Below are 27,714 nucleotides of genomic sequence, written 5' to 3'. Positions count from 1 at the left end.
ACCTGATATGGTCTGAGCGGCTCCTGGGCAAGCGTGAGGAGAAACAGGACACATATATTAGTGTTAAAGTAGAAAACTTTTCACTTTATCAAATACTTTGCATGCATCAAATATCATTCAGGTCTGGGTTTTAATCTTTCCATAGCATATGCGAGATGACATGACACTAAGATCTCACAGTTCTTTCTTTCCTGCATTAGCATTTCCTTCAGGTGGTGAGTTACACTGTCCTTTTTTGATGGCAAACTGCCATCCCTGTCAAAGTCAAGGAGACTAGAGTAGAAGAAAGAGAGCTATAAAGTTTCTACCGCTGGACATCACAGGTAGAGTGCAGAAAGACAAGAGCGATATTGGCTGAAAAGGCAAGATGATCTAATTTATATTCACAGGGATCTGTGTTGGATAGAGACGGAAACATTCAGCATCATTCGGTCCCTTTCTAAAATGAAAAAGTACAACTTTTGAGACCCTTTGTGATTTAACACAATTCAACAGTGAGGCCAAGCAGGTTTGCTAAATACAATTTCACACAAAATGTAACGCACAATAACATATTTCCATTAACCTGTTATGTTTTCTTCACAGATCAAATGCCATATATAATGTCATAATTAAAGATATCTAAAATATTGAGAAAGTTGTCCAAGATCTCCATATCCAGGTTTCAAGTTCACAGATGTTTGAAGATTTTAAGCAGATCATTTAATATGGAAACAGTGTATGATAAACAGCATGAGGCTAATGAGTCCTGTAAAAAGTCTTCTATAATAACCCAGGCACTCACAGCAGACATACAGCACTATAAATAGTGGATTCTCGTGTCAATAAGCTCTTCAGCCTGACGTGTATCAGACGGGAGTTATGGCATGTCAGTAGGGCAGTGATTAGATGTCACTGCTGTCAGTCTTCTTACAAGATATTGATGGTCAGATTTCAGCAGAAGCCCATTTGATGACATCTGAGTGTAGACAGCTGTGCAAGCAAGGCATCCTTCAAAAAGGATGATTTTGAAAGCTGATTCCTCTCAAACGCCAGTTGTGCAATAAGTTACCACTACAAAACCGATAAATATTACGGTTTAAGCAAAGGACAAGATCCCTTTGTTCTTTAACCCATAAAAATGAATATTTTGTCATTGATTATTCACCCTCTTGTCATTCCCAAAACTAGTGGAACATTAAATATATATATTTTTTAATTCTGGAACGATCCAAATTCTGAATACTGGAGTAGTGCTGTTGAAAATTTAGCTTCGTCATCACATAAATAAATAGCATTTTTAACTTTAAAGATTCATGCAAAGTATTGATGTCCTAAATACATGATCAAAGTTCACAAAACTGGTCTGACTTATTTCCAACTCAACAACTTGCAACAATACAGCTGAAGAGGAAGACCATTAGTAAGTAACTGTAAGCTATTGTATGGTTTCATGAGCCACTTTTATGATACTTCTTATACGTAGGTCCAAACACCGTTTATTGTAATCGCCTGAAAAACAGAAAGCAGAACATTCTTTAAAATGTCTCAGAATCTAAGACGGTTTTGAAACAACATGAGCAGGAGTAAATGAAAACGTTTCACGATTCCTTCAAGCAGTCAAGATCAAGCAAATGTTTTCGACTTTTTACAGGCTATTGTACCTGCGTTAGTAAATCACATTAGCAGTTAAAGTTGACCTCTGAATTGTGCCCTGCAGATATTCAGCCCCATTTCCCCTTTAATTTCACAGTATATTTGTAGTTATCCCGCTGAGCAGCCATATTTGTGTATTCCAACCATGAGCACAATTCTATGTGCTTCTGTCCGTTACCGTGGTGTGACTTTGAGCTTGTATGTGACCCGCTGTGCTTTCATTTAATTAAAAGGGTAGGGGTGGAGATTCAAAGCGTACCTTAACGGGGATCTGATGGAAAAATCTGTGCATGCCATGTGCGCCCAAGGACACACGATTAGGTGACCACCAAAAAGCTCTCGGTTTGGAAAACTATGTCATTCTTTCCTTGAGCATTTGTAAAAGTGATTCTGTGCTTTAATGGTGTCTTATAAAACTTTATATGATGCTAAAATGTTATTTTAAACCAACCCCTTTATTACAAGGTAATAATAATAACAATAAAATGCTACAGCTAAAACATTAAAGGAATAGTTCATCACCATTTACTCACCCTTATGTCGGTAAAACTTGTATCACTCTCAGAAAAAAGGTCCAAAAGCTGTCACTGGGACTGTACCTTTTCAAAAGGTACACTTTTGTACCCAAAGGCTGCATATTGGTACCTTAGTGGTACATATTAGCACCTGAAATGTACATATTAGTACCTAAAATGTACATGTTAACACCTAAAATTTACATGTTAACACCTAAAATGGACATATTAGCACATAAATTGTACATATTAACACCTAAAATGTACATATTAGCACCTAAAATGTACTTACTAGCACCTAAAATGTACATATTAACACTTAAAATGTACTTATTAGCACCTAAAATGTACATATTAACACCTAAAATGTACATATTAGCACCTAAAATGTACTTATTAGCACCTAAAATGTACATATTAGCACCTAAAATGTACTTAATAGCACCTAAAATGTACATGTTAACACCTAAAATGTACATGTTAACACCTAAAATGGACATATTAGCACATAAATTGTACATATTAACACCTAAAATGTACATATTAGCACCTAAAATGTACTTAATAGCACCTAAAATGTACATATTAACACTTAAAATGTACTTATTAGCACCTAAAATGTACATATTAACACCTAAAATGTACATATTAGCACCTAAAATGTACTTATTAGCACCTAAAATGTACATATTAGCACCTAAAATGTACTTAATAGCACCTAAAATGTACATATTAACACTTAAAATGTACTTATTAGCACCTAAAATGTACATATTAACACCTAAAATGTACATATTAGCACCTAAAATGTACCTAATAGCACCTAAAATGTACATATTAACACTTAAAATGTACTTATTAGCACCTAAAATGTACATATTAACACCTAAAATGTACATATTAGCACCTAAAATGTACTTATTAGCACTTAAAATGTAATATTAGCACCTAAAATGGACAAAAGTTTACCTTTTGAAAAGGTACAGTCCCAGTGACAGCTTTTGTACCTTTTTTTCTGAGAGTGATGCTGTTACTTAACCTGTGACGTACTGTATGGAGGGAAAAGAACTGAATCGTCACAATATCTATATATATTTTTCCCCCTACATGTCGTGTGGGGATTCAGAATGAAGAAATAAAAATAAAAAAATGACCCCTTTTAAAAAAGTGCAACATTTTCCAGGATCAGTAACCAGGGTTAGGTGCTTCTATATCATTGTTATTCATCTTCATTTCCCCTATAATTTTAGGGGTAAGTTATGGGTAGGGTCAGGTTTAGGGTTATGGCTAATTTTTGGACTGAAATGTTGATCCAGGAACATGTCTTACTTAAGAACATTCACTGTGACTGTTAAGGAATAGCACCATGATGTTTTGTGTTTTGTCTCATGTTTCACAGTACTGTCCGTCATCAGCGTCAAGTGTGTTTTTAAAACCCAGTGAGCATAAAATATAATTAAACTGTGAGAGAAACAAATGAAAGCACCATTTAAGCTGCCTGTAAGTTACTACGCCAAATAAACATTTGTATTGACTTTCCATGAGATCAAGCAGAAAGAGCTTTTCTCACCAGACTGCATACTTACAGATACCAGCCTCTTGGATATGTGTGAATAGTTAACAGAGTGTGAAAATAACCTATTCCTGCTCTGTTGCTGGCCATTTCCCAGTGGAAACAAGATACACGATAATATTTATTCCAACTTAAGTCTTAAAGCTTAACCCGCACTGATGAAAAGCTTATTTTACACAACGTCATCAATAATATTATAGGCCTATTTCTCTTTTTTTTTTTTTTGTCTCATAATGCTCTATTTCTTTATATAATCATGGTGGAGGGCTGTGTGCTCCTGTCCCTGAGTCTGTCATTTGGAGCATGTGGACAGGATGTGGATAATGAGAACATAAGGGTGAGAGGAGCTGACAGGGACATCATCCTCCCACTACGACCGACAGAACACAGGTCAAAGAACAGTCACTAAAACTGCGCTCACCCACCTGGACTTCACATTAAAAAAGGGTTGGCTTTCTCGAAATTCTGAGAAAAAGCAATCAGTGGCACTGACCATCTCCAAAATCACAAGATAATTACTTTTAATGATTTAGGCAGAAGATTCTCACTCAAAATGCAAATATTAAACCGCAACCACCCTATTTGTTCAGATATGCTAAATATGGCTCATCACATTTTCAATGGGAGGAGAAAAAGCGTATCATATCTTTTGTTGTTTTATCTAGTAATCTAGTAATATTCATTCTAGTAATATGCTACTGCATTAGTTGAGAGATTCTATTCCTTAAGAAAAAATGGCACATACTGTATTTTTATTACACTAAAAAAATTATTAGGGCTGTGCAAAAATGAATTGCGATTAATCGCATCCAAAATAAAAGTCTGTGTTTACATAATATATTTGTGTGTGCTGTATATAATTATTTTGTATATATAAATACCTACGCATGCATGTATATATTTAAGAATTATTTGCGCTTAAATTCTGTATATATAAATAAATACATAATCTATATTATATAAATATAAATATTTTATTTATGAATAACACATTTTCTTAAATATATACATGCATGTGTGTGTATTTATATATACAGCACACACAAATATATTATGTAAACACAGACTTTTATTTTGGATGCGATTAATCATAATTAATTTTTGCACAGCCCTAAAAATTATATGTTGGCTTTAATTCATTTTATTTCGTCAACAGGTTCCACATAACTGGATTACGTTAAACAAACATAATTTGTTCATGTAACATCAACATCATGCAATTAAGTCATTTTAACCGACCTAATTTAAGTAGTCTCAACGTGAATTTTTAAAGGTTTCCTGACATGATTCAGCTATTTTTTTTATATTCATTTATCCATTGATATTTCATTTATTAATGACAAATAATTAAACTGATAAACTATAGCTAGCTATTTGCTAGCAGTCGCACTTAGTATCATCTTAAATGCTAACCAAAGCAATATAAAAGTGTTTAATCAGTCGACAACCAAACAAAATGCTCCACTCTTCTCCACAATGGTAACCCACTGTAATTTAAATGGTTTAATAATTCCAATGTAATTTTACGTTAAACAAAATTACACACTATCAAGTCTTCGCCTTTTCTAAATTTCTAAAAAAAAAAAAAGAGATAAAATAACACTTAATTTTAACATTTATTCTCTCTTAATTCAATATGCAAAGCATGCTGGGAACTAACAAGCACCGCCCAGTTTCAGTTAATGCAACACAAATCAATCATGTAAATCAAGTAAACTTAAATTTTACATATATTTAAGCAGATTGAACACAATCAAATTAAGTTCGGGCAAAATTGCAGTTGGCACGCACTATACTACCACCGTCTGGATGTACGAATTTTTTTACTTAACATAAATGGTTTGTGTTTAGACAACACGTAAGGATTTTGTACTGTTAAGTTGAGACATAATTACATAGACCTCAATAGAAAAAAAAACATTTCAAGTCAAAAAACACAATTATTATAAGTAAGCATAATATAAATATATTATATAAAGTGCACAACCATAGTTCACTTTTTTTGAACAATTGTGGTAATGTTGTGTTTATTTGATGTCCAATCTGTGTCCTGAAAGGAAACCAATTGAGGACCACTGATTTAGGTTTCTCCAATTTGCAAGGAAGGCTGCATATGTTCCATTCATTATGGATATTATAATTCGATCCTAAGTGTCGTACTAAGGGAAATCATCTACCCATTTAAAAGGTTAAACCAATTACACTGCCACAGTGAACCGCTCTAGATACACTTCAGAAGACCACGATTTAAGCAAGTACGTTCAGCGCAACAGATACACAAACTGTGTTCTCCCCAAAACACCTGTGCTATTCAGTCACTGTATCCCGCCAATCAGATCCCTGGGTAATAGCATCCATCAGACCCAACTCCATTTACCACGAGAGGCACAAAAATGCATCAGTTTGTTTGCTTTTTTAATGTATTTTGTAGCGCGCAATCAGACACCTGTCAAAAACACCTGCTGCCTATTTGTTGGGTTACAAAATGGAAAGGTGGCCCTTTTGTCTCGCCTAAGAGTTTATAATCAACACTGTGTTTCCACGCTGCAACAAGCATTTTTCAATTTTCCCGTCTCCTTTTCTTAATAAAATCACAGCAATCAATCAGCTGTGGGTGGGGGGAATGAATGATGAAGCAAACATCTCGGCTAACCGAGCCTTCATTTGTCTAGTATCAGAGGAAATGTGCACCGCGAGGAGCGCTAATAATTACTTTTATTCCACTTTTGGCAGGTCAAGGTCTCTCTCTGGATGACTTTCCTTTGGAGACCCAATATTTACAGCATATCAGATGATTTTGCACATTATTTTCTTGGATTCTTCTTATTATTGATCTTTTTTTGTGTGTGCGATTTTAATAAATATTTAAGCAAGAGTGCTGAATGTTATATTGCTTTTTAATGATATTTTATTACATTTCAGATGAAATTTGGCCAAGAAATTGTTTTAAGCTATACTAAACATTACAACACTAACTGGTACTATATAATAACATCAATACATTATTCTAGACTACTTCTTTGTAGCCTGATGCAAAAGCAGGAGCAAAACAATTTATCGTCTCAGGGATTAGGAAGCGCTCACAGTACGATAAAACAAGCAAACTGAATTTTTGCAGGTCAGAAACAAAACGAAACCAGCAGGAAAATCATTTTCCAGTATGTTGCTTTGACAGTGGATAATATCTTTTTACTGGATAATATTTTTCATGGAAGCAGCGAGCTAAGTGTTTCTACAATATAGCCCAATGAAGCTAATACTGTATAACATTTATTTTTAGTATTTGTTATAGTTAAGAAAAACATGAATCCCAGTATAAAAACAAATCCTTAGTACCTTTCCGCCTACAATCTATACACAGTATTTGCTTTGACACCTTCTTTCTTTTAATTTTGTTTTCTTTCTATTTTTATAGTCTTTCAAAATGTAGTCTCACCCCTGAGGAGATGCAAAATAAAGTGTTTGATTAGTTGATGTTATTCACAGGCGACTTGAGATTTCTCCCTGTGTGTCTACACCGGTACTGGCCAGGATAAACAAAAATAAATAAAACATCAAACATTTCTTTACTTATTTATTACAAGAAAAGCAAAACAGATTTTATTACCTCTGTATATTATTTAATCGTTGTCTAAATCATCTGTGTAGATTAAATATACAGTATAAAGAATAATACTGTAGAATATACATATAAATGTATGTGTGATATAAACAATATATATATATATATATATAAATAATATAAACAATATCAATAATATAAACATATACATATATACATACATATACACATATACACACACATACAGTATATATATATATATATATATATATATGAAGAGTTCAGATGCAAAAGCCTCTAAGTGCCATTTGAAATTTTCTTCTAAAATGATCATTTTTATCAAGCTTATATATTTAAGTTCAGTAATTTCACTTAAATGACAATGAAGATTACCTATGAATTGCCATTTAAGTGAAATTACTGAACTTAAATATATAAGCTTGATAAAAATGATCATTCTAGAAGAAAATTTTAAATGGCATTTAGAGGCTTTTGCATCTGAACTCTTCATATATATATATATATATATATATATATATATATACACACACACACACACACACATATGTAAACCAACCAATTACAGGTCTTCTGCCGTCATGCTCCAGAATGAAACGGGTAAAATGACAAGAAAATGATGGGGCACTAGTCTTTTAATTATAATGTGTTGTGACCAATGTGTCTATTAAAGAAGCTTTAAAGCATTTCAGATGACCTGAGAATAATGTGGGCTCACATCTGACGTCACAGATGAAACTGTGCATTGCAATGTAGTCAGAATACAATAGGATCCGTTAAGCAATAAACAGTTTTCATACATCCGAAACATGTTTCCTCATCAAGGGCATTAATTGACTGAGTTGCATTCTCCTCCCACAAGCAGACCACAACTGTTATTTTACACCTGAGCCCATGTCTCAAAGGCCTGCGGTTTGGACGCATATGAATATTAAACAGCTGAACGCTGCACTGTGTCCACGAATTATAATCATTCTGAATTATGACTAAATGATGTGTACACTCAGTATTCCGGTGCTCCTCCACTTGTAACGAATGGCAGGAAATGTTATGCTATATTAAAAGAATAAAATGACACTCAGTCGCTTAACGTTTCCAGAGCGCGAGCGAGCTCCATTCTCCATGCATCATCGAGGACGTGATGACGCAAACAAGTTGCCTGACAAACTTAATGTCAGCTTAATGATTCACCTTGTGCTGTGGAGACCTCATGCTGAGGATCTATCATTCATATTTTATGGACTAAAATCAATATCATTACCTTAAAAGAGTTATGGTTGTAAAACTAGTTTGCAAATACTAAATTTAATAATCACATACAACATTTGACATTTTCACTGTAATCATTTCCTCACCCAAATGTCATTGCAAACCCGTATGATTAGCTTTGTTTCTTTAAAAAAAAGTACCATAAAAGTGTCATTATGACTTTTTGGAGAGATTTAATGTCACAATGACTTATTCATGAACAATTTTTTCTCTTGATATCATCTTTTCAATGACTTGTTGATAATGTTCACAGAACAAGATTTGTTCACAAATTGACGACCACAGTGGTAAAAAGCTCATTGGAGGAGACAAAAATGTATAACTATACACTGGATGCATGTTTGCATGCACGTTCAAGTGTTTGGGGTCAGTAAGACGTTTTAGGGCCCTATCATACACCTGGCACAGTTTCAGCCCGACGGAGTTATGATTTTCACGTCCTGCGCCTCATTGTTTAAAGGTGCTCTAAGCAATGTTTTAGGCCAAAACATTTTTTTTTTTTGGTCACATAGAGCAAACATCTCCTCACTATCCGCTAGCTGCCTGTCACCTGAACACACTGTAAAAAAAACCACAGTCTCTGTAGATAGAATAAAGAAAAATAAAATTCATGACCTCGAATTCTACCCACTGGTGTCACATGGACTACTTTGATGACGTCTTTATTTCCTTTCTGGACAAAGACAGTATACCGTACATACATTTTTGGAGGGACAGAAAGGTCTCGGACTAAACCTAAAATATATTAAACTGTGTGTTCTGAAGATGAACGGAGGTCTTACGGGCTTGGGACGACATAAGGGTGAGTCATTATTAATGGCATAATTTTCATTTTTGGGGTCTGGCATATGTTAAAAATCAACAATTTTAGAAGTATTTCAAATTGCACAGCCATAACAGTAAGTCTGCCTTATGGAGGAAACTCAAATCAATATAAATTAATTCCAGTTTGCTATTTATTCACCATTTTACCTGCTGCCAGTGTAAAGTATGTCTTATTGATTGACTGTGTAATTACCCAACTCGCTTGCTTAATTTGTTGTTAATTTGCCACTGATGGCAATCACATTTGACTGGCGAAAAGCCTGGTGCTCAGCAGCTAGTGTTTATCCTCCATCTGGCTTCTACGTCGCCGTGTGTGTGCGAGTGTGTATGACTGAGAAATATGTCTAAGCAAAAGCCATGGCACTAAAATAAGGTTTTAAAGCCTGGTCCATAAAGTCAGTTGCGTCTGCCAGAATTCATTGCCTCGGTTGGACGACCACTGAAGTGCTGCAGACGGCATCGCAAATGGGGCACGTTTAAGATAAAAAACTGTGTTATCCGTGGTTTGTCATTTAAGTTCTGACATGCAGGAGGTGTGATATAGGCTACATCTGTGCTGCTTCAGAGCACACAGCAATTTACACACACGCACTTTCTTTTATTGGCTTTCAGCATAAGAGGAAGCACCTTACATATTATGCATATCGATTTTAGTCCATATGTATGTGTACTCATATTCTATTATGGTTACATTTCATTCCCTCTGTAAATACATGTCTACGGTGTTCTTTTCACATGCTAATCATAAACATTCTAGAAAAGAAATGAGTCTCATTTAGGTGTATAACCACCTTCTTTGAGTAAGATTTGTCACGACAAAAGAGAAATTTCTCAGCAGAGGCATAAAACATATATTCCACAGATTAAACTCCCACTTTAAGGGATGTGCTGGCTATAAAAAAAAGTATGTTTCACATACTGTAGTTTATCTTTTAAAGATGATTTATAAAACATATGAGATGATTCATAGGTACATAGAAAAATGTTACATGTATTCATGCAAGAAAAAAAGTAGACAAAAGTAAATATTGATAAAACATAAAACAAATAGTCAAACAGTAGAAATATAAATGCTTAAATTGTAAAAATACTTAGCAACATTAGTTGTGTAAATAAATTAGGAAATGATGTACATTTAAAAAAAATAAATTGTACAAAATTTGTTGGAACAATATATATAGTTCTTGAAATACACCTCTGGTGCAGCGTTAACGCAAACCCATTTTAACGACGTCAATTTTTTTTAATTTTTTCAAACTTTGTAGTGTTTTTTCAAATGCTTTGGCAACAGGACACGGTATGCGCGACGCTGCGCTCTGAAACCCATTCATTTCAATGGCTTGTGCCGCGCGAGGACGTTTTGTTGCTTTGTCGACCAAAGCGCAAGCGGATCTAGCTAGATCGGAAACAGCTAGATCGGAAACAAAACAACAGGCACGCCACACACACTTGTTTGGGCTTGCGAGCCGACCAAATAGTTGATTAACGTTGCGTTTTGAGTGGATGACGAGCGCGAGACGCCGAAATGGATGCTAATATGATTCTGAATGGAAACTTTACTAAAAAAAACTTTACTAAAAAGTTGCCAAAAGGTTCAATTGACAAGACCAAATCTGTGTGTTTTGTCGTTGTGAACTGAGCTATCATCATTGCAGTCTGAAATACCACTTGATTGCTAAGCACGCACACACACACACACACATATATTTATATATATATATGAATTTAAAATGTTTTTAGATTAATAAAAACTCAAATTGATGGGAAACCGAAATGTTAATCATAAAATAAATGTGTTTTTTTTTATATAAATGTTTTAAACACACACACTGTCACGGAATGGTCAAAAATGAAGAGAGGATTCAAGCGCTGATAAGGATCTTCATTAACTAAATAAATAAACAAAACCAAACTACAAACCAAAACTGGTTGGCACCAGAAAACAAACACGAGGAAACATAGACAACGCACCAACACAGGACTGCAAACACAGAGAGACTAAGGCTACGTTTACACATAGCCAGATATTTAGAGAAACTATATATATGTGTTTGTGTGTGTGGAAAAAAAAAAAAACTTAAACAAAACAAAATCCTCACATCCTTTTACCCCTTACCTGGATGTATATCTATGCACTGAAGTCCTTGGGCAATCAGTGAGAGAAAAGTGCAGGCCTGATGATAGTGCTTATGCCTGCTCCCTGGTTCGGTGGCATCGCTATTCAGCGCTTAAACCTCAGAAAAAAGTGAGGGAGCCATATGAGCTCTCAGTGAAAGGCAGGAAACCAGATCTTTGATCGTCACCTGGTACAACTGTGCTTCTGCCCAGGGGGCCACCCATCGCCCGTATACACACATCTGACAGGTTGGGAGAGGCTCAATACACTCACTGTGCGGGGCTCTGTTCAAGCAACAAAAAACCCGGCAGCACACAGAGCACTTTTATTAGGGGAGTTCAGCTTTGAGTAATGTATTCCACACTCGGTATGTGGTATGAGGTTACAGGTGAAATATGAAATGAGCCTGCATCACTGATGCATGTGTGTAACATGACTGCCAACTCATTATCAGAACATTAAAGCTGCATCTGATGTGGTGATTTGCATGGAAACAACTAACTGCGCTCGTCATGCGTCATGCTGTCTGTTCCAGAAAGGCAAGAAAGAATGAAAAACAGAGCCAGTTCCATCACGGCTCGCTCAATATTGACTTATTAATTTTAGCATATTCAGGACTGAATGCCATTTCAAATAAGAATAAGTCCCTGTGTTCACGGTGGTGCTGATGAAAACAAGGTTGAGGGATTTCCTCTGGGGGTGTTTGTCTTTCATATCTCTCACTGCTTTCAGAGTGGATCAGATTGCTAAGCCAAAGACATAAGCACTATTCTGAGGGGAATAAAATAATATTTGCATGGTCAAGAGCTCAACAATGGATTATTTTCTGCTGGCCCTATTGGGGCCAAAATTCTTGGTGTGCCCACATTTTTAACCTGGCCCCACCACAAACAAAAAGTGTATTACATCTTCTTTAAACATTCAGGATCTAATATACCGTTACACAACTTGCGTTATCTTTCACAACTTTCGACATAATTCTGTGTGCATTTGACCATATATCGAGGCAGTTGAGTGTCACTTCCCCTGTGCCGTTGGCAACAATACGTACTGGCTCGTAATCGGAAAGATGTGATACTGACCGGTCGGTAGTACCTCTCTAAACTAAACTAAATAAATATAATAATAAATAAATAATATATTTTTGTATAAAATACAAATAATCAAAAAATAAAGACTATAAGAAATTTTTTTAAAGAAAAGTCTGGTTTCACACATAAAACTATTAAAAATAATTACAAATATTAATTAAGTTTAAATAATTTTAAATTAAGTTTAAAATAAAGAAAACAATAATGGATTGAGCTGGATGATGACACTGTTGTCTTCTGTGGAACTGCTTTAATCTAATTTGTTTCATAATTGATGAATTTTGCATCAAAAATATGTATTGGATAAACCGTTATATAAACAATACAAAGACTCAAATGCTAATTCTGAAGAATTCCAGTAGCTCAGACAGTACAGAAAGGTGCTCGGTAAAAGCATCTGCCAAAAAACAGAAATGTAAATATACAGTATGCACCTGCAGAAGTGTCAAATAGCAGCCCAAAGGTTTTTAGAACTGGCAAAAAAAAAAAAAGATATTTTAAAATGACAATTGTCATTTATAGGCATCATTTACAGTGGGGACGGTACTTTTGTGTTGTTTCTGAAGCTTTAAGGCTCCTCTCCACGAAAAGTACAGCGAGTACATTCTTCAAAAATATTTTCCTGTTCCGTGAAAGCCATCTACTGCACGCTCTTAGAAGAAAAGGTTCTATATAGAACCTTAAAGGGTTCTGTCAGGTGCTCATTAATTTTGAACATTAAGAATAGAAAATTAAGGTAAGAATATGAATGTTCATTTCTAGGTGCGTTTTTTTGTTTAAAACAATGCCGACACCCATGGAGAGAGAGCAGTGCTACTCCGCCAGAAAAGCCAGCGTTCTGTTTGAACATTGATGTTAGTAAAGTGAGGGCAGCCGTGGCATGACTAACAGCTCAATCTCTCTGACTCAAGGTGCAGAGAATTTCCGTACCAGAGATCTTTCACAGACGTGATGGAAGTGCAGACAGCTCTGAGATACTATCAAGCCTCCATCATCTGAGGGAGAGGAGCTGCTCAAACGGCCTTTGAAATGACAAATAATTCAGCCGTTCTCCTCAAAACACCTCATCTGAGCATGTGCTACTTTACCAAATGTATGCTGTTAACAGCCTGTAACATGTTTCAAACAATCGAACAGCAGTTTTGTTACCACATTAAGATTAGTGGTCCTCATCGGTGGTCGAAACCCACAGCGTTTCCAATAATATGACCAGTCTACAATTTAAAACTGGAAATCAAATCATTCTGGCAGCCATTACGGTGCAACCTATGAGGTTCACAGATGCTAATGTGAAGGGAAGTGGAGTTAGTAAGTGGTGTTTATCACTTTAAAATATTGCCCTGTCCTTTCACTGCATGAGCGGTGCAATTACCGGCTCAGTGGGGTGTTGTGCGGAAGAAGGAGCGCTGGGCGCTGTAATATACAATGATGGTGATGCACACTCGGATTCCAAGCTAAAAGGGATTTCGGTGACAAAATAGCTTCTGCAAATCATAAGAAAATGCCAAGTAGACCATCAAGTAAAAGAAAGATAGGTGATTTGATTTATTGCCTTAAGCCAGGAGACATTACTGCTGTCTGCGAGCATTGTAGTCGAAGCTCTTTAAAGGCTTTAAACAACCAGTTCATTCTGACTAACAAAACATGTTTTGTAATATCACGTTTTGGATATTTATTATGTTAATGCAATTAGTGGTCGAACCAATATTGATATTTTTTATGGTCGATGCAGATGCCGATAATAGGGTGGCCAATGGCCGATATAAAAGCGATAGGCCTGTATTTTCTTTATTTAATTTGTATTTATTTTACTTGATATTTAATACATTTAAAAAAATAAAAAAATTAATCTGTAAAATAAACTGATGTATACTTTAGATGGCAAGTATGTAACACTCATTTTACATACAGCACACAGTGAAAATGACACAATATGACTTAGTGCGGTTGAAGTTTGTCGACCTGCATTAAAGGAGAAATCTGGCGCAAAATTAACTTTTGGTCTAATAAAACATCCGTACCTAGTCAACCATTCTCTGAGATTTGATTTCATGATAATCCAATGTAAAGAGTTTTATCTCTAAAAACTGTATATGGAGGGCATTTAATAAGTAAAAAGAAATAGCTTCTTAATACCACTAACAAGGCTCAAAATAGCCCCACACCAACACAGTAACTTAATGAGGATCCATACATGCAAAACGAAGCATTGAGAACTTAGAAACTGTACAGACCATTTAATAAGAAGATACTTTATAAAGACAGTTCACTTCGTGTATACAGAAAGGGGGGCATCTTAGAAAATAGTCTCGATAAGTCGATCCCCGAACGCCGTTCATACAGTTCAGAAGTTCGCTCACTCAGCACGATGTTCGTGGTTTGACTTCTAAGATGGCTCCTGCCTGTATACACGAAGTGAACTGTCTTTACACTGAACGGTCTGTTTTGCATGTAGGGACCCTCATTATGTTACTGTGTTAGTGTGGGCCTATTTTGAGCCTTGTTAGTGGTATAAACTAGCGATTTATTTTTTACTTAGTATATGCCCCCATTACTAGTGTTGTACGCTAAACAGTTTTTAGAGATAAAACTCTTGATTATCATGAAAACAAATCTTAACGAACGGTTGATTAGGTACCAATGTGTTATTAGAGCAAAGGTTCATTTTGCACCGGAGATCTCCTTTAAATTCACAAGGACCGACCGTCAGTGCTGCATTGAGAGTAGCTTTTGAAAGTGAACACGTTTTTATGCAGTCTACAAATACAAACTTCAGGAGGTCTCAAAACTGTATTTCACTAAGGGCCAGATTTACTAACCAGGGAAAATTAGCACAATCCCATCAAATTTTTCACAGTGTGTCTTTAGTAAATCCTGACAGCAGTTTTTTAATGCCAAAAGAGGGTTTTTGCTGGCACAAGCTGTTAGTAAATCTGGGCCTAAATCTGCAAAGTTAGTGAAATGAAATGTTCATTAAATATTCAAAGATTTGTTTTAATGATACAAAGTTGGTTTGCTGAATGCTGACGGTAAATGAAAAAGCATTATATCTTTGCCTTTTTATTACTATAATATAAAACTTGTTAAACAGAGTTTTTTCTCTGTCTTCATAAACTTACACAGGCTGAACAAAATAAAAATGTCATCAAAATAAAAGTCCGGCTTCCGACACATCACTAAAGAGAAAAATATATCGGCAAATTAAAACATAAAAAGCCAAATTTCAGACAATATATCAGCTTTGGCGATACTGTGAATACGAGGTGTAAATATTATTACTACTATATATATATATATATATATATATATATATATATATATATATTTTTTTTTAGCTTATGTAATTAACCTTTTTATTTATACTTATTCATGCTAGTCCATATATAATTGCTTATTGGTATTGTCCAGAATTTTAAGCCAGAGTTTGGAAATGAATAGTAAAAATAAATCACCAAATAATGTTTAAATTAAGCAGCAAAATCTTGCAGCACTGATGCTGCAACTATCATGACATTGCTAATTAAAACATTTTTCTTTCCTCAGTTGTCATTAGATAGGTCATGCTTAGGTAATGAAGATGAGAAGTGCCAGCCTATATCTCCAAAGTCTGTAGCCAATTAATGAGTAAATAATTATGAGCAAAGCTGTGGGAAAGACAGTCATTCTCCACAGACGCCACACTGAGATCAGCAGAATTAAAGACTCGCCGCCTTCAGTTCAACAGGTCCACCGACAGAGCCCATTCTACTGCTAACCCAAGGAGTTACCTTGGCAACAAAACAATTGCATTTACTTCATGGAAATTAGCATTTGAGTTGTGCTAATATTACGTGTTGGGTTAGAAGTGTGCTTAAAAAGTGCTAAAGAAGGAAGTCATTTAAATCTAAACCTGTTTTCTCTCCCCCGCTTTATCTTTTAAAGAAATTACTATTTTCATTTTAGAAGGATGTATTAAACCGTCCAAAATTGGTGCTAAAGGCATTGTATTTATAACATTACAAAAGATTTCTCTTTCAAATAAATGTTGTTATAATAGCCAAATATGTAATATTAATTATGAAAAACACATTTAATACTAAGCTAAATTGCCATTGCTGATGTAACTGCCACAATACCGGGCTCTGAATATTTTGAGGAAGAAGCGAACTCTGGGAAGGTGCCACAGTGTCTCCATTTCCACCGCTGCTTCAAAGTGTCAGGTGTAAGCAAGCCAACACATTAAAACTTCCACACCTACACCAGCGGAAGTGTCACTGTCCCATCTTATTGTCTAGCACCACAAAAGCACAGGACAAGGAGGTCGGGAAAAAACAGAAGAGACACAGGACACTTTCCATGACCTCCGGTCACTGCTGCCTTGGTAAAATCCTGAGCTTTACAATAAGATCCAAACCACTCAGGTCACAGTCTGTTCACCCCACAAGGTCTGGCAGAAGATCCCAAAGCGAAGGACCGCAAGCCAGTGATGATTTATACATGTCCTGCAGCAAACCAACCACTGAAATACAGAACTGTCTATTTGCTGACCATCAGATCTGGCAAACAATCCATTCCTCTGTTACTGTTTAACAGTGTGTCATAGTATGTTGTTTAAAATGTACATTATTTCACATTGTCCTGTATATGTTGTTTTCGGTCACATTAGCTGTTTTACATCAAATTTTGAACATTTACATTGCATTCAGTGCTATTTTAGTATAATTTTTTATTTATTGGCATTGATGGTGCGATGAAGAATCTTTAATCATGGATTATTCTTTAGGTTACAGTGAAAGGGTAAAAAAAAATATATATATATATATATATATATATATATATATATATATATGTACACACACACACACACACACACACACACACACACACACACACACACATATATATATATATATTGTATATTATCTTCTAATATTTTTAATTAGATGATAGTTTTAGTAATTGTATGTGTTTTTGGCATTTTATAAGTCTTTGTTTTTTATATTTGTATTTAGCTTTAATTTATTTTATTTCAGTTTTAGTTTGTAAATATACTTAAACTTATTTCAGTTAAAGTAGTTTTCATCTGTTAATATTTTAATTTCAGCTTTATTTCAGTTACTTAAAATTAAAACAGGTTTAATAAGGGCACTGTTGTAGTCAAGTACAGTCAGTGTGAAGAAGTCCCACTCAAAAATAAAACAAAGAATGAAATTATGAACATATTATTAACTGATTTAAAAATGTAGTACGAATCAATATTAAACGAATAAATAAATTAATTAATTGCAAGTATTCACAAATTGCTTTTCTTTTGCCAATCAAGGTAAAATGTAATTGGGTAGTTCATCCAATGAACTTAACCCATTTATAAATAAAGGCAAATGAAATAAGAAAAGCGATTGGCCAATGCTTTCAAAAAATGCTATACAAAAACGTTTTACTGCGCAAACTGTCTAACAGCAAGAGGTAATGCACTGCTGCTAAAAATGTAAAATAGCTACTGTAATGGAACAGTATGACTATCTAAATGCTGTTTCAGGTACTTCATATGAGCCAAACAGCACTTTTCAGTGAGCTAATTGAAAAGCAGCCTTTATTGAATCTTGAGAATCTTTATTTACAGGCATAAGAAAGAACATCACAAATGAAGTGACAAGGATGAAGAAAGTCGTATCTGCGGTATTTTGTTCAACAATAAAACAAAACAAGAGCCATTAAAACAACAAGTGCACGGTTTTACAATCACTCAGTCTATTGTGGAGGGCAATAAACATTCAGACTGGAACCTTTGTCAGTGTACCACAACAAAACTAGATGAAAGCTTGATTCCTTTGGCTTATTAAGTAAGCAATTCAATTAGGCAGTTTCATCCTAGGCCATCAGACGGTCAAATCCTTTGGATTTCTGGCTAGAAAATTTGGTGGTGTGGCTTCACAGGAACTATTGTCCAGTTCAAAAAAAAGAAAAAAGGGGAAAAAATACTTTTTCAGTCTCTTTTTAGGACAGCTGTTCTTTCATTTCCAAATTACTTGCAGATTGCACAGGCAGATGACACAAGTGCAAATGCAGAGTGGCTAAAGAAGAATGACAAATTAGCTGTAACACTGTTGCCTCTCAGCGCAGCTTCTTTTGAAACTAAAGGCGAAAGGGGAGGAAATTACCCCGCTAATTACTGAAAATTACAGCTGCTCCATTTATGAGCGTTTTATGAGCTTTCTCGCACCAAATCGCGTGACTCTTTAAAAACTGACATTTCAAAACGTGCAACAGGCTGCATGTTATTATTCAGCTTGAGACTGGCAACAGGCTACAGAAATAACATCATTGATATATAGTCTTTAAATAGTTCAACCATTAACTAGACTGTCTATCAAACCGTCACGTTGAGCGTTAGATTAATGTGGCAGATCATATGTAAGATTGGCTAAACAAAAGCCAAGCAGCAGCGCATATACTGTAGATGCAGATCTGGAGTTCGGTCCTTTGTCTTTCGATTCAGCTAGCATCTTTTAAAGCACTTCCACATGATCAATTATTAAAATCAGCCTTAAATGGCTCCCTTTGTCAACAATTTTCGAAAATCTGATTTATTCAGTGGTTTAAGACTTTTGAGAGGTAATTTTTCATTTAAATGGCCTTTAGCATTTCTTATTAAAATACATTATTGCTCTTGTAGATTTATTTATTCAATGTGATAGATCATTAGTCAGATTAATGTAATGTGCGTTCTTTCCATTAGAACTGGTGGCTTTGCAGTGCACGCTTCCACAAATTTCCTCCTGCACTGCTGATCGAGGCAAGAAGGATCCAGCTCGACTGAATTTAAATACATATTCGCCCCTATATTGTATCTAATATGACTAATATGACTTGCTTTTTTTTATACCATTTTCAAAGAGAATGGTAACACTTTGGAATAAGGTCCCAATACGTTTAGTATTAAATAATCTTAGTTAATATTAGTAAACGGCTCATTGTTCAGTGCAAAGGTTCATTAAATAATACTTTTGAATGTTAGGTGGTGAATTGAGAAATCAAATTTGCCTTGATCTTCAACGAAACATTAAGGTCGTTGTACAAAAAAAAAGTACGTTTCAGAGCTCAAAAATTCCTCATTAGTCCAAAAACAGTTTTAATTGAAACCAAGCATAGAAAATGACTATTTTAACATTGTCTTTAATAACTTTTCGAGGACAGCAAGTTTCAATTCCTCAAGAAGCCTATGGACTAGTATGGAGGAGTGATCCAGCTCTCAGATTTCATCAAAAATATCTTAATTCGTGTTCCAAAGATGAACGAAGGTCTTACAGGGTTGGAACAACAATGAGGGTGAGTAAATACTGACAGAATTTTCATTTTTGTATGAACTAACCCTTTAAGTGTTACCAATATATTTGTATTATTATATTATTTCAGTCTTCCAATTTCAACCTGACAGTGAAAATGGTTTCAAAGTCTTTTTTGTCAGTGACCTTGATGTAAGTACTGCTAACTCTTTATTTCGCCTCATTTTCCAAACAAAAAGGGCAAACTAAATTCCACAGGTACATCAAGCGTATTACTCATGAAAACTCGGTCGGATAAATACTCCCTTCTGAGCCCCTCACTGACATTGCGCATTACCTCGCTCCTGCTAACCCAGACCACTTTCCTGATATCTAAAGAAACGGTGGGTTTAGTCCCCACTCGCCTTTCTTTCTGCTTCAGTGTGTCGTGCTCTTCAAACAGCCTGACTGTCAAGGATCCAGCAGCCTCCACTAGAGAGAATTAATCACTCTTCATTTCCATTCAATTCCGAGCCCTCCGTGAACACAGACTGCCGAAAATCAGCGCTGCCGCCTCGAAATGAGCTCCTCAATCTACTGATTATCCAAGCTGAACTTTCAACCTCCAGAGAGTCTCAATCCCACCACTCCAGCATTGAGACCAGGGCAGAAGGGCATCTCTCTCTTGTTAAAAAAAAACCTGGTGGTAGTTAACACACCGACCCGCCTCTGACATTACATGCGAGTGAGCGAGAACGAAGAGTGACAAATGTGTTTCATTTTGTTTGCTGCTGATGTCGGGAAAACGGCAATAGAATGGCGTCAAAATGACCATCAGCAGGAGGTGTTTCTGTTCTACAAACAAGGTGGTTGCAAATGGTTGGGCGGATTTTTTTTTTTTTACGCTTAAATCGGCAAAGGGCCACCTTACATGGCTCATTTCTCACTGTCTCGTATCCTTACATGTCGTGGCCCCCAGCACAACCTCCTGTCACCTCGTTGTTTGTGCTGTCCAAACCGTCCTCCCATGCACCGCCTGCAGCCCATTCATTTTTCCGTCCAATCGATGCCGCGCTCGGACAGCATGTTCAATCAGAGGCCCGAGAGCGGCACTTTTCTGCTGCAAGAACAGGTGGCCTTTAGGGCCGAGTTTAGAAAATCTTCTCCCTGTGATTATGCCTGCAGCACTGACAGCTCCGTTTTTACCCTGGCCCTGATATGCCACCCTCGCAAATTAACACAGGCACGACGTAGCAGGCAGCACCCAGCCAAGGTGGCCCCTCGAGGGCCTTAATCCTTGTAGTGACACTTTTAAACTGTTTAATTTAGATTCCGTTCCCTGGAGAGCTGCCATTGAGAGAGCAGGTGTCTCCAGCCACGGCGAGCTAGATTTCCTATCATACCGGCCTTTCTGACAGGAAAATCAATTTCCCCCTCCCCAGGTGTCAGCCCACCCTTTCGTGGCAGTTATGAAATGAGCCCTCGGGCGACTGAGTTTCAGATGTGAAAGTAATTAGAGGTCTCGGACGTAACAGGACAGAAGCTAGCAAAAGTTCACACGGATCTATGCTAATTGCTCACATCCTGGTTGGCACCGGATTCTGAAAATAAAAAAGACGATGACTTTGGTACAGGAAAGTACTTACAAGGTAAGATGGATTCATTGCTTTGAGACACACTTATAATTAGAAAAAGAAAATGTGGAGAAAAAAAAAAGTAAGATCAGGGTACTTAGAAAAGACTATTTTAAAAATAAAATTCGGATTCATTTTTATTCATTGAGGATGCGTTTAATTAATCAAAAGTGACTGTGAAAACATTTATGATGTTCCAAAAGATTTCTGTTATAAAATAAATGCTGAATATTTTCAATTCATCAGAGTCTTGAAAAAAAAAAAACGGTTTCCACAAAAGTTGCACAACTGTTTGAGTTTTCAACATTGATAATAATAAGAAATGTTTCTTGAGCAGCAAATCAGTATATTAGAATGATTTCTGAAGACTGGAGTAATGTTGCTGAAAATGTAGCTTTGCCATCACAGGAATAAATTACATTTTGAATATATATATATTTTATAGTATATAGTTATTTTATTAATAATAATATTTCACAATATTACAGTTGTTACTGTATTTTCATCAAATAAATGCAGCCTTGCGATCTTTCAGAGACATTTTTAAATCTTACAAACCCCAAAACTTAACAGTAGTCTATTTAATTTATTTTATTTCAATTTACGTGAAGGTGACCCCCTAAAATTTTATAGTATTTTACAGTAAAACACTGTATATGGTCATTTACAATTTACCAGTAAACAGGTTTTTTACTCAAATGAAAAAATACAGTATATATATATATATATATATATATATATATATTAAAGGTACAATAAGTAGAAATCTTTCGCCACAAGAGGGCGCAGTTACCAACAATAACAAAGGCGAAGCTTGATGATGCCGTGAGGGAGAGTTGAACGATGGGAGATGTCGTTTTCACCATCCAGAGATGTTATGGAATTAATGAATCATTATCATGGATAAGGTCTGCCATAATCTCGATCAAAACAAGTGATGAAAAGCATTACTAAAGTACAAAGAGCGATAGCTGTATAACCATGTATAACGCGGATATTGCGTCATTGACGGGCAAAGTTTTTTTCCGTGACGCCCACTTATTTAAATGTGAATTTCTCTGAAATAAAAAATCTTGAGAGACTTTTAGGATATTGTAAGAAAACAACTGCAGGAAATATTTCACGCTGTGCAAGTGAGTTTGCATATTTTATAACAAAATTCCTACATATTGTACCTTTAAAACATATACGAATATAAATATTGATATAAACATGTAGCATAATTGTGTAAACAGACAACATAAAATACATAAGAGGTTAGGAAAGGATAGTAAAAAAAAAAAAGTCTACTCAAGCCAACTAATTCCCATCCCAACCTCCAACTATTTAACAGTAAGAGAGTGAAATAAATGAGGACCAGCACACATCGGGGAGCAAAGAGAAGCTCGATATGCAACATTACAAATGCAGCCGCATGCTCCGTCTTGTCAGGCAGGGACATCCAGATGGGATTACTCGAGATGTGAAGCACCATATCCAGCCCTCAGACTGGAAGGCACAATTAAGAGGGAACTTCTGAACTGCATGGCAAATTGCAATGAGACCCAAAACATTTTATTTTCTGCATAATATTAAGGGATTTCTGATTAATAATTCATTAAGAGCATGCCTTTCTAGATGGAGACTTTGTTTTCACTGGCAGGTTGCAGTTGAAGCTAGGAGAGGCTGCTTGAGATGAACGAGAGATCGTGCTCAGAGGTTCATGAAGTAATCTACAATTTCAACCTGTTAGCGAGATTTGATGGCACTCGTGGCTGTCAGAGATTTCTCCTGTTAACGCAAAGCTGCACTTCACGGTTTCTCGGAGAGATGGGAGCAGAGATAGACAGAGCAGTATTGAAGTATCTATAATGACGTTGCGCAAAGTAGTTGACTCTCAGATAAATATATGTAGTTCAGCCATTAACAGATTGCGAGAAAAATAAATAATTAAGAGTGATGACTATTAGAACTTTCTTTTTCTGTTCACAAAACTGCCACATTTTAAATCATTTGAATTGTTTCACAGCGTTGAGTTTTTATGAACATGTTTCTTTTAATTTGGACAAACTTAAATTTAACTGAAACTGGGCTGGGATTTCTATTTCCCAGCAAGCGTTGCCATGACACTCTAAAGGGAGAGTAAATGCTCAAATTAAGTGTTATATAATGATTTATTTTTTTGTTGTTTTTTGCAAGATTAAGTAGGAGATTTGGCAGTGTTTGATGTTTTTCCTATGTTAATTTAGAAGAGTTTCTGGGGATTACCATCATGGTGATGAGTGGAGCATGAGCTTCATTTGAGAACAGATATATTGAATATTCTATATTTCCGTGTTCAGCAAATGCTTATAATGCTAACAAAGTATTGTTACCAATTAACAAGTTAGCAATTACTCAAATAGCTAGTTAAAGCTGGTTAAGTGTCCTCTACTTAAAACAATTAAGTTGAGATTATATGATAATTTTAAATTAAATGAATGAATTCCCTTGCTGAAATACTTCAATTTAGGAACAATTAAAATGTTTCAAATAAAGTTCTGCTTTTTAAACTTGGAATTTCTTAACTTAAAAAATTAAGCTAATTAAAAAGCTTAATGGAATAAAAAAAAAAACGTATCAAATTAAATGTTGCTTTACATGCTCACGTCTGATCACTGTAGCACTAATTTGCTTGCATTGCTATAGTCTGAAAAGAGTTTTACAACGCTCACGCTTGGTTTTGGGTTTTGCGTTACATTTAAGTTTTTCGTGACTTTTTAAAAAATATTTGTCACAGTCATATTTCTTGTCTAATAGCATATGATTCCCAGTTCCCTTTATGTGTTGATGTTCTTCATATTATACTTCAAACCCAAGTCTGAGGTGACCCACAAGATTTTAAAAGGGTTTCAATCAAAATATTTTGAATCCACAAGAACACATTATGAAAGATTCACCTACTGTCCAGCCATGAAACTCTGTTCAAGTTCTGATTGGTTGTTTAAATATAACTTCCACAGCCAATCCGTTTCATGTATCCATTATTACAACTTCCATTTATAACCATGACATATCCAAATGCATACACTAACTTTGAGAACTATGCAAATTCTTTTTCTACCCCTCCACCTCCCCAGCACCACCTGCCTCTCTAGCAGCAGCATGTTTTCCTTAATTGTATGTTCTGAGCATTTAGCAGAAGCAAGTTGTAATAGATATAGTCCACCAAAACCAAACCTATACATTCCATTTACATGAATAAAATGTTTTATAAACTATCCCGAGAGTTGTCGAGACTGAAATGCACAACAAATGGACATGTTTTTTTTAGAGTTTGAGAGGTGAGTGTTTTAAAGCACATTTGCCAATTTCCTTTTATACATATTTGCATTTAAAAAAAAAGCACAGAGACAGTCCCTCAGGCATGCCACCAGGAAGGCATTTTCATAACTGCATCCAATGCATAAACCTGCATATTCTACCCTTAAGCATCAAATTTTCATCCCTGACCTTTGGCCACACAGATTTAAATGTCTTCCAGCAACGATCCAGAGTCACAGCTTTGATAAGTTAAATGACATGCAATGAAGATTCCCCTCAAACAAAGCTTCACGCCCAGGGCAAGATCTCGGCCTTGGATTGCCAACGTGTCCTAATATACACAGCGCAATCGAGAAAGTTCCTCGGTGCATTTATATTTCAAACCAAAATCTAGTTGAAATTCATCCCATGTGATGTTCAGAGAAAATAACTGCGAATTCTGGGACAGTTGCTGAAAAGTCCTGCTCTTTGAAAAGAATGAAAATAATACTCTTTGTAAAGAATAAAACGTTTCAGAAGAAATAACTTAAAGGAATACTATGGGTTCACTACAATTTAAGCTCAATTGACCGCACTTGTGGCGTAATGTTGATTGCCACCAAAAGTAATGTCCACCTGTATTTCCTTTTCTTAAAAAAAAAGTAACTTGGCAAAACAGTGACGCACTTACAATGCAAGAGAATTGAGCCAGTTTGGTAAAATACTCTACTGTTTTAATAGTTTTAAAATTGTTTAAAAAGACACAAGAAGTAAACAATATTGCTTTTGTCTAAAAATTGCTTTTAGGTGCACATAAATATAAAATTGTGTAGCCATGACAATGCTAAAACTTTAAAATCACTGTTAAAAAATAAAAAGAAAGTAAGTGCATTCATGATTTTTTTTTTTTTTTTTAACATTTCTGTGGAAAAAAATGGCCCATTTACTTCTAGTTCATGAGTTCACACTTACATATAATTTTGAGGGAGTAAGATTTAATGAATTCCGAGCTCGGAATCCAGCCCGAACCCAGAGTACGCCTCCCGTATGTAAGTGTTTTTAGAACTACTAGGAGTGTGGAGGGGGGATGCAGCAAACTGTCAATGGACTGAGGTAAGACTGCTGAGTCTATATGTACCCTCTTATCATTGATTGCTGATTGCTGTCCACTCGTGTTAATTATCTGAATGTGCTCCTCCCGAACTTAGATAATAAAACTTTATTTCAAGTGCCTTCCCTAGTGTTATTATAGTATTAATTATATGCAATTGTATTTATTTAGTTTGGGTTTCCCCATACTGCCTTACCGCAGCGCGATTCAATTCACGCTGAAAGGCAGTCTGGATACCATGGCCAGATTTTTCGCCTCATTTAGGGAACCAATCACAGAACGGGGAGGGAGCAGCAAGACGATGACGACATCTATCCCTCACACTGACGCAGTTTGTTTATATCTATGGATTCAACATGGCAGCAGACGCGATCTACCTTTTGATGCAGCATTAGCTATTGTTTTTTTTAAGTAGTTTAGAATGCAAGTTTATTTTTTAAAAAAGAGCCGTTTTTGGCGTTAAACTTCGCGAGACCCCAGTCGTTATTGTTGTCTCACCATTAATCGCCCTAATGGAGGACCAGGTTCAGTAGGCGGTCAATCTTGGAATATCTGCCGCTCAGCTATGTCCCGAGAAAGAAAATGCGATAAAGAATTGTCGATACTAACTTCTGTTGATACAAACTTTCCTGGATGAGCGCAAAGTGGCAAGACATGTTAGCCACGGAGTTGTATAGTACCTGCTAGGCATCGTCATCGTCGACGAAGTCCATTTAACTTATAAATGGTAAGTGATATTTATTAATATCATATTGTCATTATGCCTGTAGACTACCTACTGTGGTTGTCACATTGTGTTGCTTTTCAACATCAATATACAGCTACCGCTTTAGTAGCATAACTTTCAGCTGTGCACACGGGTACGTATTAAAGTTGTTGACTTTAGTCATTAAATTAAATTTTATTTTATTTTTTTTAACTTGAAGTACAAGCGCAAACAATTTCCAAAGCAAATAACTTCAACTTCTATGTTAAACTGTACTTAATACTTGTGTTTTTCTAATTGAAACGATTGGCTATGAGCTACGTACAGGCGCATTTGATAGACATTCTTAGCACCCAATAAACGGCGCCGGCATTCGTAAACCACGCCTCAAACACGAGAAATTGTGCATGTGGTTCCCAGACCCAAGTCTCAACGAGAATTGGGTCTGGCGTTAGCCAGGCTAGTATTTATTAATATTAAAATAAAATGTATTTGAATTTTCTATGGGTCTTTTCAGAATCAATTTTTCGTTACGGCAATCAAATGCTGTGAAATCAGTGTAACCTGTACAGAATCTGGAATATTCCTTTAATGGTGCATGTGGGAAACTTGTGCATCAACCTCTCCCCGTCTGCCTTAAAATCTCACCTCCTTATCAAACCTGTCACAGGTTTTTGACGACCATGTGCATCTGACCAATGAAGAGTTGGATCAGCAGATTGCGCTGTGAAAGATTCTGATAAGGCAGACCATTCATGTAGAAAAGTGAGATTTACTGCCAGATTTTTGAGGAGACCATCTATGCATCAAGGTCAAACGGCAGCCGGAAGAGAAGCATCTGTGAACGGCTAGTTGGCATAGTGCATCTTACTAAACAGTGTGTTTTGGACATTCATTGATGGCTATGTGAAGATAGAGTTTGTATTTTGATCCATTGTTGGAGTCGACACGCGTTCCCCCCGATGCACGTAACTCGTTCGTTATCCGCCGAGCTGCCGCCATAAAGAATGTAGAGCAAGCGATTGCTCGGACTCTTCCTAGATTGACCTGTCAATCCAGTCAGTTCCCTGACATATCAGCACGCCGGCTAAAAAAGCACGAAGTTAACCGTTCGCTGCATCCCGTCCCAGCTGAAAAGTTACCAAGCGCACCTT

At 35.9% G+C, this 27,714-nt stretch overlaps 1 protein-coding gene across 4 annotated transcripts in view; it reads right to left on the bottom strand.

Annotated features, from left to right (window-relative positions):
* Nucleotides 1-27,714, bottom strand: part of cadm1b (cell adhesion molecule 1b) — a 176,379-nt gene that overhangs the window by 70,480 nt on the left and 78,185 nt on the right. For 2 of the 4 annotated variants that reach the window (XM_089121304.1, XM_089121306.1), the window contains exon 2: nucleotides 3-23. The exons of the other annotated variants lie outside the window; for them this stretch is intronic. In XM_089121304.1, coding sequence (XP_088977430.1) covers nucleotides 3-23 — 21 coding nt within the window. The remainder of the gene's footprint in view (nucleotides 1-2; nucleotides 24-27,714) is intronic. 4 annotated transcript variants of the gene reach the window in all.

The sequence above is a fragment of the Pimephales promelas genome, chromosome 16 (genome assembly GCF_988280905.1).
Source record: "Pimephales promelas chromosome 16, fPimPro1.hap1.1, whole genome shotgun sequence".
Lineage (NCBI taxonomy): Eukaryota > Metazoa > Chordata > Actinopteri > Cypriniformes > Leuciscidae > Pimephales > Pimephales promelas.
This window is presented reverse-complemented; position numbering and strand designations above follow the sequence as displayed.